Source organism: Pleurodeles waltl, chromosome 9 (assembly GCF_031143425.1).
Source record: "Pleurodeles waltl isolate 20211129_DDA chromosome 9, aPleWal1.hap1.20221129, whole genome shotgun sequence".
Taxonomy (NCBI): domain Eukaryota; kingdom Metazoa; phylum Chordata; class Amphibia; order Caudata; family Salamandridae; genus Pleurodeles; species Pleurodeles waltl.
In genome coordinates, this window is record NC_090448.1 from 230,852,573 (window position 1) to 230,864,848 (window position 12,276).

The 12,276-nt window shown below is 42.6% G+C and overlaps 1 protein-coding gene across 2 annotated transcripts in view; it reads right to left on the reverse strand.

Annotated features, from left to right (window-relative positions):
* Positions 1 to 12,276, reverse strand: part of LOC138259114 (calpain-1 catalytic subunit-like) — a 201,272-nt gene that overhangs the window by 57,728 nt on the left and 131,268 nt on the right. For both annotated transcript variants that reach the window (XM_069206610.1, XM_069206609.1), the window contains 2 exons: positions 9,639 to 9,716; positions 8,222 to 8,388 (listed from right to left, as the gene is read on the reverse strand). In XM_069206610.1, the coding sequence (XP_069062711.1) occupies positions 8,222 to 8,388; positions 9,639 to 9,716 (245 nt within the window). The remainder of the gene's footprint in view (positions 1 to 8,221; positions 8,389 to 9,638; positions 9,717 to 12,276) is intronic.

The following is a 12,276-nucleotide window of genomic DNA, read 5'->3' on the forward strand; positions in this document are numbered from 1 at the left end:
ATTCATAGTGTTTTCCTCTCTTTATTAAATAGTTAAAATGTGCTCTGTTCAGTGGTATTGTTTATGTAAGCAGTTACAATTCACAAGCTCACTGCCTGATGCCAGAGGATTTAATAATGCATATAATTTCTTCTTCTACATAGGGTAGAAGGACTCATAGACTATTAAGTTTTGGAAGGATTGTATTGTAAGGTGGTTTTACGCAGTGTCATTTCTAAATAATAATTGGCTTGCTTTTTTTCAATTGTAGGTGTACAGACCAAGGTGCCACTTCACATCATGGCCAGGGATTGAATCTCTGCTGGTAAAACAATTGAAAAGCTGGTGTATTTCGGATCTGTGGCCATGCTCTTTACCTTTCTATGTTAGACTGTCATATGATGCTAAGCTCAGAACATATTTTCATGATTATTTCTTTATTATTTGCCTAGTGTTAGGCTGTATTTCATTTGGGCTGTTGCGGGCTCAGCGTTCAATGCCTATGATGATTCACATTGATTTGCATCATGAGTATTTTGAATTTAAGCAACTCACCATTGCCTTTTGTCTTATGAAATGTTTTCTAAATTTTAAATAAACCTTCATGGTTTGTAATTGAACTTGTCTCGTGTGGAATTTCCAGTGTGGATCCCTTGTCTAGATGTTCTTATGTGGGTTTTCTGGGTTTTCCCCTCATTCCTGCCTAGAGCTCTGGTCCTTTGGGACTCACTCATATCCCTGATCCATCCGTTCGGCCCTTCTAATGACAAAAATCATCTACAATAGGTATTTCTAGTCATTGGTACTAAGAAAGTACCTTAATTCTGCACATCAAACAGCTATTAAGCTGTTTGTCTTCAAGATGTTTGTTGTCATTCATGACTATTTTATCAATATTGTGTGCCCATGGCATAGATTCTACAGTGTCTCATCACAGTGTGATCAAAGGTTTGTATTAATCCATAAACTGCACTGTGACTGTAAGGCAAGACATACCAGGGGAGGCTCCCTTGTGGCAAATGTAAGAACCAGACACATCAAGGAGAGCTCTAATATAGAGAGATTTACAGACACATAGGGGGTCATTCTAACCTTGGCGGTCCATGACCGCCATGGCGGAGGGCGGCGGAAGCACCGCCAACAGGCTGGCGGTGCTTCCTGGGCGATTCTGACCGCGGCGGTAAAGCCGCGGTCAGAAAAGGGGAGCCGGCGGTTTCCCGCCGGTTTCCCGCTGGCCCAGGGAATCCGCCATGGCGGTGCTGCTTGCAGCACCGCCATGGGGATTCCGAGCGCCTTCCCGCCAGCCTGTTTCTGGCGGTGTCCACCGCCGGAACCAGGATGGCGGGAACGGCTGCCGTGGGGCCCCTGGGGGCCCCACAAAGATTTTCACTGTCTGCTGTGCAGACTGTGAAAATCGCGACGGGTGCCACTGCACCCGTCGCACCCCTTCAACTCCGCCGGCTCCATTCCGAGCCGGCTTCATTGTTGAAGGGGCTGTCCCGCTGGGCCGGCCGGCAGTCTTCTGGCGGTCGCCCGCCGGCCCAGCGGGAAAGCCGGAATGGCCGCCCCGGTCTTTTGACCGCGGAGCGGTCTTTCGGCGGGAACCGCTTGGCGGGCGGCGACCGCTGACCGCCGCGGTCAGAATGACCGCCATAATGTACTGGTACATCCAAGAACTTCTATTATTTTCTTTAGTAAACAAACACAGTGTGGCTGATTGACTTACACTTTTGAGCAAGTTTATACTTTGAATAATTTTACTACTTTTCACTATTCACAAACTGCAGTTTTGTAGTAACCTACATCTATAACTTATACTGTTGTAGTAACTTGCGCTTTTGAAACAACTTACACTTTTGTAGTAAGTCCAGCAGTACATTTGGTGAACCACTGGTACTTCAACACCCTCCAATAGAACATAATGAAGGACTTCAAATAAAACCCCATCGAAAATGATGTTAAATTAAATTGATTATAATGCTTAAATAGACACAAATATAAATAAATATGAATTAATGGTAAATACATAAATATGGTATATATTTACTATTTAATTAGAAAATCCTTTATAACTTATTGGTAATTAAAAACAATGTAAAATACATTTTATTGAAAATAATTACAATAATTGTGATGCATTCTATGCATCTAGTTTAATAATTATTAATGCAGATTAAAAATATATTTATTTTTATTTTTGGGTGCTCTGAACACTTTAAGACTAAACAAAACAGAGGTACCAATATACAAATAAAGGTTTAAAAGACGAAATGGTAGATTAAAAGGCAGCTGAGCTGTGACACCAGTTAACTTCAAACGCTGCAATGTTTGTCATCGATAGGGCTAGAGGGTTGGAGGGAAAGTGAGCAACCATGGTACCCTGCCACGACTGACAGTTCTGCAGTCTAAAAGCGGCTCACTGTTTTATTATGCTAGCTCAGGACCCTAACCACAAAAGAGTGAGAAGTTGATGGCGAGTTAAAGTGCAGCGCAAGTTAAAAATATTTTTTTTCTTCAGGTGGGAGTTTAGTTTTTAATCTAAACTTCAGAAAAAGTCAAATAATGTTTTTAATTGCTAAGTAGGCAAATAATAGGCGGCGTATGACATCCACATTAAGACCACAAATACTTAGTGGATGCCAAAGTATAGGGATTGTCACACCAAACATATTGCCACAGAGAACATGACTGATAAAAAATAATAGTACAGATGCAACACTACCACCAACTCCTAATTACACCAAAGGGTTGATCCATTGTTACACCTACCACTGTTGAAGGGAACAGGTAAAGACAAGGTGTTCAATGTGAGCAAAGTGAACAGTGCTACACGAGTCTTGGTCAGTGCCAGGAGCAATGTAAGGGCAACAGCTGATATCTCTAGCTTCCCAGACATTCTTACAACCGGGACAGAAACCAAGAATTAGCACCTCATTATCCACCTCCCTTCCCACTCAGCACCTAAATAACAGCCATACACAACAAAGGGACAAAGGCTAAACCTAATTGTATTCTAAGACAATGAGGGGGGTACAATATGCAACATTTCTTTAATAACAGTTATAACAGCATCAATGAGATGTCACATAAGAAAGGCAAATGATGCCACATGCACTATGTAGGGGTTAAGCCATTATAAGGAGTATGGAGTTCCTAAGTGAAAAAATAAGAGAAGAGAAATATATAGGTCAGGGGTAGCCTGAGTTATCAGATCAGAGGCTCTGAGTGCTCTGGAGCAAGAGCCCTTACACACCCGAAAGGTGCAGCTCCTTGTGGAGCCGGCACTGCAATGCCCAACAGGCCTCATCAGGGGGCTCTTTTCCTGAGTTTTTTTGTGTTTTGCCATGTGAAGAGTGAGGTGCAATGTACAGTGTGATTATATGAATAGACTGATGTAAGGTGAAATTAAAAATACCTGAGGGATACCCTAATCTTTATAGTATGCAGGTGTCCTTGTTATCATTAAAAACTATATATAATGATGTATTAGCCAGAAATGGATACAATGGTCCAGACTGGCTCAAAAGGTAATGAGTGAAAAGAAGGTCGCCATGTTTCTTGCCTGTTTAATGTCAATACTGATCATGTCAATTCATCAGGACTAGAATCCTAATCTACTTGTGGTTTGGGCTATTAAAGTGAGCAACAAATATTGTAATCCTACCCAAAGGCCTTCGCACATTTATGTAAAACCAACCATAATAGGAGGGATACTCTTCCCCAGCACAAGTGGCAGGGAAGACGCTCACTGGGGTAAAAGCAATAGAAGGAAGTATCGCAGTTCGGCCAAGACCTACCCTTTCCTCTGCCACCACTTAGGAACTGCATACTCCTTATATTGACATAGCCTGTTTGGGGGTGTCTATGATGAACCTTGATTTGCCCCTAGTCCCCCTTTTTGTATTTTAACCATGTAAGGGTTGGCACAGGAGCCATCGCCTTCTCTTATTACTGCTACTGACAACAGAATAAGTGCTTGTTTTAGTCTCCCCTTGCATCCTCTATGTTTAATGCATATTTTTTCATATTCTATCTTTCACCTTTCAAAGGGTGACTACACTTCTTATTAACTATCTGCTGCATTATTTATTTTTTCTCTACCCTTTCCAGTCTTGAGGCATCAGCTGCGAAGGCAATCAATGACTCAAGTACCCAGTTACAGTTGAGAGGCCCAAACTCACAGGACTGTCTCATTTTTTTCACCAACAGTTTTCCTCCTCCTTGAACAAATCTGTGAGGAGTACCCTCTGCTCTGAAAGCTCTTGACCCTCCATACCTTGCAAGGTGTGCCCTTCACCAACCTCCTACATTTCCTGATCTGATATGTTGATGCTGGCAAGTTTCTGTTTCCTTCTCCTTTGCCTGTCCTATATTTGTGCCTTTTTGACTCGCTGTGCTGCTGCTGTGGTTACCCGGAATGTTTTGCAGCAGTGCTTCTGTTACATCACATATTGGCAGAGCCAATAAGCATACAGTATAGTAATACAACTTGCTGTCTAGAGGAAACTCTAGGACCTATCTCTGCACCTTTGTGACATGTGCTGTTGCTGCATTTGCACGTTGCCTTGTTTACCCCAAGTGCCTTGGTTACCTGAATTGCCTTGTGGCAATGGCTCTCTTACATCACCTATTTGCAGAGTGAATGAGAATACTTGAGCCCACAATTCTGGCCACATTTATTTAGGTTTCTATAGTTAGTGACAGAAGGTCCCCTGTGACATTGATATGCTTAAGCCAATGAAATTCCAGTATGTAAATGATAAGATCGCAGTTTCAAGTTTATAAAATTTGCCACCTTTTGTGCTGTGCCGTTAAAGAATAGTATGAAAATTCTTCAGTTTTCTCATCACAGACTTAATGTTTCTAAAAACTATATTCAGTATTCCTTTCCTTAGTTTACTCATACAGGTTTAATTGGCACTTGATTTTCCACACACTGTTTTTAACTGTGGAATCAGTTACAGAAGTCATTGTGCCACTTTAGTGGTTATGGATTTCATTGGTGATAGTAAATAAACTGAAGTTGGGACACAGTGTGATATGTGCTTGCAGCCCACTGTAATTGTACCCAAAGAGAAATATACAACCAGCCAAAAGAAAGCAGGATAGCAAAGCTTAGACTGTCTTAGGACCTCATTACGAGTTTGGCAGAGGGGATCACTTTGTCACAAACGTGACGGTTATCCCGTCCGCCATATTATAAGTTTCATAGGATATAATGGAATTTGTAATATGGCAGGCGGGATATCTGTCACGTTTGTGACAGAGTAATCTCCTCCATTAAACTCATAATGAGGCCCTTAGTGTCTAATATCACAGAGGGAGGTGACATACAATACACTCCTTCCTTGCTCTAACCCATCACCTCAAGGCATAAGAGAGAGAGAGTTGAAGTGGAGAGAAAGACGGACGTAATTTAATTTAACAGAGCTAAAAAGAAAGCTGAGTTCATTTAAAGAAGCTTGAGTTCAAGCAATTTCTGAAAGCCAGAGTTGAACTGAAGCTAAAGCTTAGGGATAGTCTGTCCTCAAAGGGAACAGATGAGGCTTTATTTTCATCATACTTGGTGTGACTTTGATAAAATCTGCCTTTAGTTCCCATACAGAACTGCAATGAAATTTTGCCCACTCTCAGTGATAGCTATACTCTGCTGCACTTGGCCACTGAGGAACTATGTCCAACCGTCATCCCTCACTCTCAGATCTCCTCTCCTTCAGTCACCCAGGAGACTAGCAGATCGGAAAAGGATTGCAAAATCCATCCTTCATGATTTGAGGGGCACCTGCTGCTTGTAAAATTCTTCGAAAAGATCTTGTGAGGCATCTCAAGGAATGGCTGTGGCCCAACCCTGCAGACTGTATCAGAGACACAATGTTGGTAAGGAAACTTCTCAACTGAGATTTCACCTTTGCATGACAATACTAGAGATGCTATTTTTACTCAGTCACTTTTGACATGCTCTACACATATCCTAGAACTCCAAAGCAAGCTACGGTTTGGCCAGTCTGGATAGGAGAGACAAACTCTCATGGAAAGGAACCTTAACCTTATCTCACGGCTACTCTACTCTTGGATTAGAGTATTTCACATTTCTTTTCTGGATAGGACTGCAATAATTAACTTCATTTTATTCTGGCCTTTTGACAGGTTGGGGTCTATTAAGACAGTAATCGTACATCAAAACATGGTGAGGACAAAGGCTAGGTCTGTGTATCTTACCTATGACTACCCTAATAAACCTGACCCACATCCAGAAGTTATCGTCTTCATCTACCTTTCTCGTCCCTTGGTTAAACAGTATTACTTTCAGGATCATGTCTTCCAAAGAATTTGATGCTTGCTTCAGCAAGTCTCAATGTTCCTAACTCTTTTGTTTGGGCCCCTCTCCTTTACAGCCTATCTGGCCTCTTATCGTTTCTTCTCATGAGTATTCTCTACAAATCTGTTGTTTCTATCTTTTCAGGACGGTTTACTGAGCTTAGTGACATGTTCATGGCAGAGCTTACCACAAAAAACATGCTACATTTTCTTCACCTTTTCAACCCATTCTAGGCACTAGCTCTTCCTTTAGCCCTTTCCGGTCTTCTTATTTCAATGGTCAAAGGGTGGAAGTGCTTTTAGTTAAAGGCAAATCTAACAGAGTGTATGTCATACAAACAAGTCCCACAAGACAGCTCTAATTTGCTACCTTTCCCTTCCTGAAGACAACAAATTTGTAGGATTTATTAACGTCAAAATCATTACTTTAAAGACACAACACTGTCACATCCACATACCTAAAGCACTGAAAATTAACACAACAGTAAACATCATTGTGAAGGAAAACAATGCTGAAAATGAAGTTGCTCTATGAGGACACATGCGAACATCAGCTGCAGCACATCACCTACTCACGCAAGACGTATGCATGGGTGGCTCCTTCATTAGGGTGGAGGTGTGTTGCCCCCCTGCCAGCAGCGGCAGCTGCAAAACCTTTACAAGGAAACGATAATAAACATAGTGTAATAAACATAGTTTATTATTGTTTCCTTGTAAAGGGGCGGGGTCACGGGGGTGACGAGCAGTGAGGGGGAGTGCACAATGTTTGGCTGACTGTCTTGGGCTGGCCAAACACACATGCGCAGTAGGCTCTCTCCAACCCAGCAACACAGTTGCCAGGCTGAGAGAGCCTGCACAGGCTCCCAGTCTGCCTGGAAGCACTCTGGCTGGGTGCTCCCAGCCAATCTTGACGCTGCTCTGTGCAGAGTCAGGACTGGCCGCAAGGCAGGCTGGGAGCCTGTGCCTGCACACGAGGACGGAGGAGTGGATGGAGCAGTGTGGAGGCAGAGAGCAAGGTAAGTGTTTATTCATTTATTTTTTTAATTTCATTTTTACACCCCCTGCGCGCCACCCGCCCTTCCACACTCAAGCCGCGACTGGAAGTGTGTCATTAAATATCAGAGGTGTCCTCACACCACAATGAGCAGTGCACTGTGCAGTGTGGCTACTGTTGAAATTAAGATCTTAAAAATGGAGCTGCACAACATGGACAGTGTCAAATATATCTATTCAGCTGGCTTGAAAAAAGAAGCAGAAAAACAGGAAAAGAAACATTTGCCACATGTGAATAACGGAGAAGTACACTAAACAAAATTACTCCTGGTTTTTCACTTAACAGACCTAGCAGACATGATGAAGACTGGCATATGTCACATACTGAGCACATGAAGCCATGTTTGCTGTATTTAAACTATGTTGTGATCTGCAATGCTGCTGCATTCTTTCTCTACAGAGACACTTTTGGAATTTAAAAATCACCCATCTGCAAGAAAATATGGCAAATCACATACACATTTAAATAGCATGTGGTATAGTTTCACACCTTGCTCCACATCCCCCAGGATATATGGCAGCAACCAAACGTTGTAAGGCATGGGGTGCTTTCTTCTGCAATAGGGACATAAACTGCACATATGAAAGTCATGGGACTATGACGAGTGGAAGGACAGTTAACAGCTGGCAATGCCCAGAAGGTAGGAAAGCAGGATATTAACACGTGTTCTCCTCTCCTCACTCACACTGCCAGACAAACAGCCCAGCTGCCTGTATCTGCACATGATTCACACATTTGCTAAGTTTAGAAAGCAGGCAAAAGCAACCGCTAGTACCAGCTTTCCAAGAATTGGCATTGGCTGACCTGGTCTCAGCATTGTTTAACAATGTTTAGCCAGACCCTTAAAGCTCAGAAGAGAATAATGATTACCTTTCTGCTCAATGCTTCCACCGGAGGACATTCCTCTCACCCAGCGCCCTTCGTACATGGCACACTCCCAGGGCTGCACAGCTGCCTCTGCACCCGGGAGGCTCTTTGGGCTCAAGTGGCAGACATCCATCATTTGGAAATTTTTCTGGAAATCTTCTACCGACATCCTAAGAGATGACAAGAGAAAAAGCCATGAGTGACAACGGAAGTTGAACGAGAGATACTCATTTACAGTGCAACAGAGTTCAGTGTAAAGAAGGAGGAAACTTGAAGAGGATGTGGTGTGAAGAATGGAACATCAGACATACATGGGGAGATATGTTCCATAACCATGAGATAAAAGTAGTCCCTTGCAAGCAGCCATTTGTTAAATATATGTGTGGTCTCTTCTCCGCCTTTTCCATCATGCAATGTTCTGTGAGTCTGAAATCCACCACAAGGCCCTCATTCTAACACAGATGGAACAGGGTGCAGCATTTTCCACACATGGTATATGCCACTCACACAGGGTCGCAAAATACCTCTGGTACCAAGTTTTAAAGAGAAACGTGAGGAATAACATGTAGAATCCATCTTAACACAGATTTCTGCATGTTTTGTCTTGCCAAAATCTATAGGGGGAACTGCAAGAGTGTGATAATTATAACTCAACTAATAGTTCTGATCCCTGTGCAAATTTGTATTTCGCAAATTTAGTCCTGAACTTCTGATGCGAGCCAAACAGGGATCTTTCTCAGCTCTGGCAATTGAAACTTCTGTCTCTACTCTCCTTCAAAAATGCATTTATGATTTATTTCTGGAGCCCTGATTTTGCCATCAGGGTTGTAAGTTATACTTGGCCTAGTACTCAAGATCTGATAGCACTGGTAGGTCAGGCAAGTGAAGTACCAAGCTTGCTCTCACAGCAGTGTATCAACCGGTTGAGTTTGATATTAAGTCTATAAATGTTAAAACATTAATTGCACTTCTTATTATCTATCAGTTCTGTGGGATGGCGTTTGTTCTGGCATACACAGCATTTGCATTTCAAAAAGTTATGTTATACATGCTAAGACTGTTGATTCTGTTCTGTCATTCCACAATGCCTATTAGTGTTTAGGGAAAGTGAATAAGGAAACAATAACACTGAGGTAAAGGTTTTGAGAATCATGGAAGGCATGTTATTCTTACAAAAAATACATCATTTTTTAAGGCTGAGATTGAGCTTTTGAGTTATCTAATAAATAGTGAAGGAGACAAACCCAAGTCTTGTATGAGAGAATTATCAAAACTTACTTTCAAAAGTACAGAAACCAGGAAGCCTAACTTCAAAGGTTACATGATCCTTTAAGGGATTTGGTGGAGAACAGGGAATGCTTTTGATTCTGTCATTTACTGACAAACATGGGTTCCCTCTTCTGTTTGGAGGAGAACTCACCAGAACTCTCCATCTTCCATGGATACAACATTCATCCTCTTCTTTTCATTAGCTTCCAGATTGTCCCATTCAGGAGCTCTGAAAAATAAAAACAACATCTCCATGAAAACAGTCATTCTTCTATGATTGAGCCTTTTAACCTAGCACCTTTAAGGTGTTTTAAATTAACTACTGCAGCTACGGTTTTGGAGAGGCTGAGGAGTGATTTGACCTTGGGTCTTGCCCATGTATAGATTAGCAGGGTTGGCAAATGACGCTGAGAGGACTGTTGTTGGAATGGGAAAGGAAGAATCATAGGTCAGTGTGTCTCAGGAAGTGGGAGGCTTCAGGTATTGTGGTGGCACGGGGCAGGGCTCAGCCCTAGACCATGGTTGTTGGGGTGGAGAAGTCTCAGGCCAGTGCACTACTCCTCTCTGACTTGAGACACACTTTTGTCTGTCCTGAATATCCTTACCACTATCACGTTGCTCCACATTCCTCTCTGTTGCCAGATACTCATCTCTCACCTGGCATTCTTCGCTGGGGCGGTGAGTGGAGGTGTTTTGGAGGCCATTTTTATTTACACTTAACATTCTTCAATCTCCCTTTGTCCCTTGTTCTTCTCTCAGCAGTGGTCCTTTAGTGTTCCTCTCCAGCCATTACTGCCTCATCTGTGTCCACCTTTGTCACTTGTTTTCTCAGTATGAACGGCTTTCTGAGAAAATATTCACTGCTGACATTTATTGTCACCTGTAGGTCACAAATCTGAGTCCCTGTAAAGTCAATTTATCGATCCATCACTCCGATATTGGCAAACTAGATTGTCATGCTTTGTAATAAACAGGATGCTAACATTCTTAGTTCATTCTCACCTCACACTCACCCTCTCCCTCCCCACAGCTATTTGTACTGTCCTGTGTGTCTCCTCTGCTCCAAAGGCAGGCTTACAGCCTCTCTGTACCTTTACTTTGGGACTGAGGAAGAGATACACTGAAGTTATTTTTTTTAGCAACAGTTGTGGCATACACGTAGCACACACAGCAATGCTGGCATTTACTCTGTACTGGAATCTCACATGTATTCATCTAAGGAGGCTGAATGCGTAATTATAGGCCAGAATGAGACAAGCAAATCAGTGCTCCAGAGAGATTGCCAACAGAGTAATGAACAGGGAAAGAGAAAACAAAATGATCAAGGGACAGTTGGTTATCTAGCAGTATCTTGTTGCGCAGTCATGGAGTTGGATGGGGTTGCATCTTAGCTGACTGTTGCCCCGATCTTATGCCAAAGATCCTGGAGTGATTCAGTGAAATTAGATGGGATTGGTTTGGCTTTCCATTTAAGGTCATCCCATACCTGTCAGTGGTAGAGGTGGAGGGGATCAACAGGCAGATTGGAAGGCCCTAGTAACTGGTGATCAAGAGTACCTGGGTCCAAATATCACCAGTTTTTCAGTCACCTTTTTTTATGAGGTGGTGGCGCTCTTGGGTATTGTTTACAGCAGAAGTTGTCAGTCAGTGTCCTCCTGGCTAGCTATCACCCTGTCCTTCCGTCACAAGCGTAGCTCCAAAAGACACGAGGAATTTGTCCCGTGAGTGGAAGAATTTGTCAACACATGATTTCTAATCCTTATTGGTGAGTTCTTGCCTCCTACCTTTGGCTAATCTGTTGGCAGTGACTGCACCCGACATCCTCTATACCCCCAGGTTCTAGCACCTTCAGCTCCCAGGAGGTTGCTGTAGGAGGGGACTCCTGAATGATTCATCTTGCGTGGGAAACAGCAGCAGGTACACTTGTCTGGTGCCATGGAGAGTGCTCTTATATTTCTAAAAGGACTGGCAAACTACACGTTCAATGGTCTGCAGCTTTTTAGGGCAGGATGAAGGAAACACACGTTGTGCAAAGACAGAGGTCCTCATTACAAGTTGGCTAGAATACGGTGGGGTATTAACACACGTCCTACATACCATTATCCTAGGGTCGGGTATTTACCATGTGTTGAAAATACCCCCTTAAATTCCGTGTTTACAACATACAAATGAAGCATAAAACAATGATTTTTATACTACTGCTTAAAAATTGTTTTTAACACACTGAATTATGCATGCTTTGCCATTTCTCTGGGCCTTTTCTCCAAATAAATTTAGGCAGATTTGACCTGCCATTATCTATATGTAGAACACTGCCTAGGTATGATAATTATTATATAACCTTTAATTCCACTGCCTGTGCAAATTCTTGTTTGCAGAAGGATGGGAATTTAGCTCTTTCTTTGTAATGAAGGCAAGAGCAGTCGAAAAGTGGGTCTAGCTTCTAGAGAAACTGAGTCTGTGTCCAATTATAAGCAGGTACTGAGAGGTGGACTCACAAAGTCCCGGTGTGGCAGCATGGACTTTTGGCAGGTTTTACCTCGTGAGGGTTGGCAGGGAAGGCATGCAGGCAAGGCATGGGTTTCTTCCCCAAATTACGGCTAGTCCGTAAACATGAAGGTGAATTCCCACCATTTGTAGACTCAAAGTCCTATTAGACTGTGGCTAATGTCGTTTGAGAGTGACTGAATTCTGTGTCACAATGAATATAACTGTAGAGAATCCTGACAAAAGTAAGATTTTTCTCACCCCAGAGAGCCTGCACCTCATAGGTCATCTGAAAAGACTGA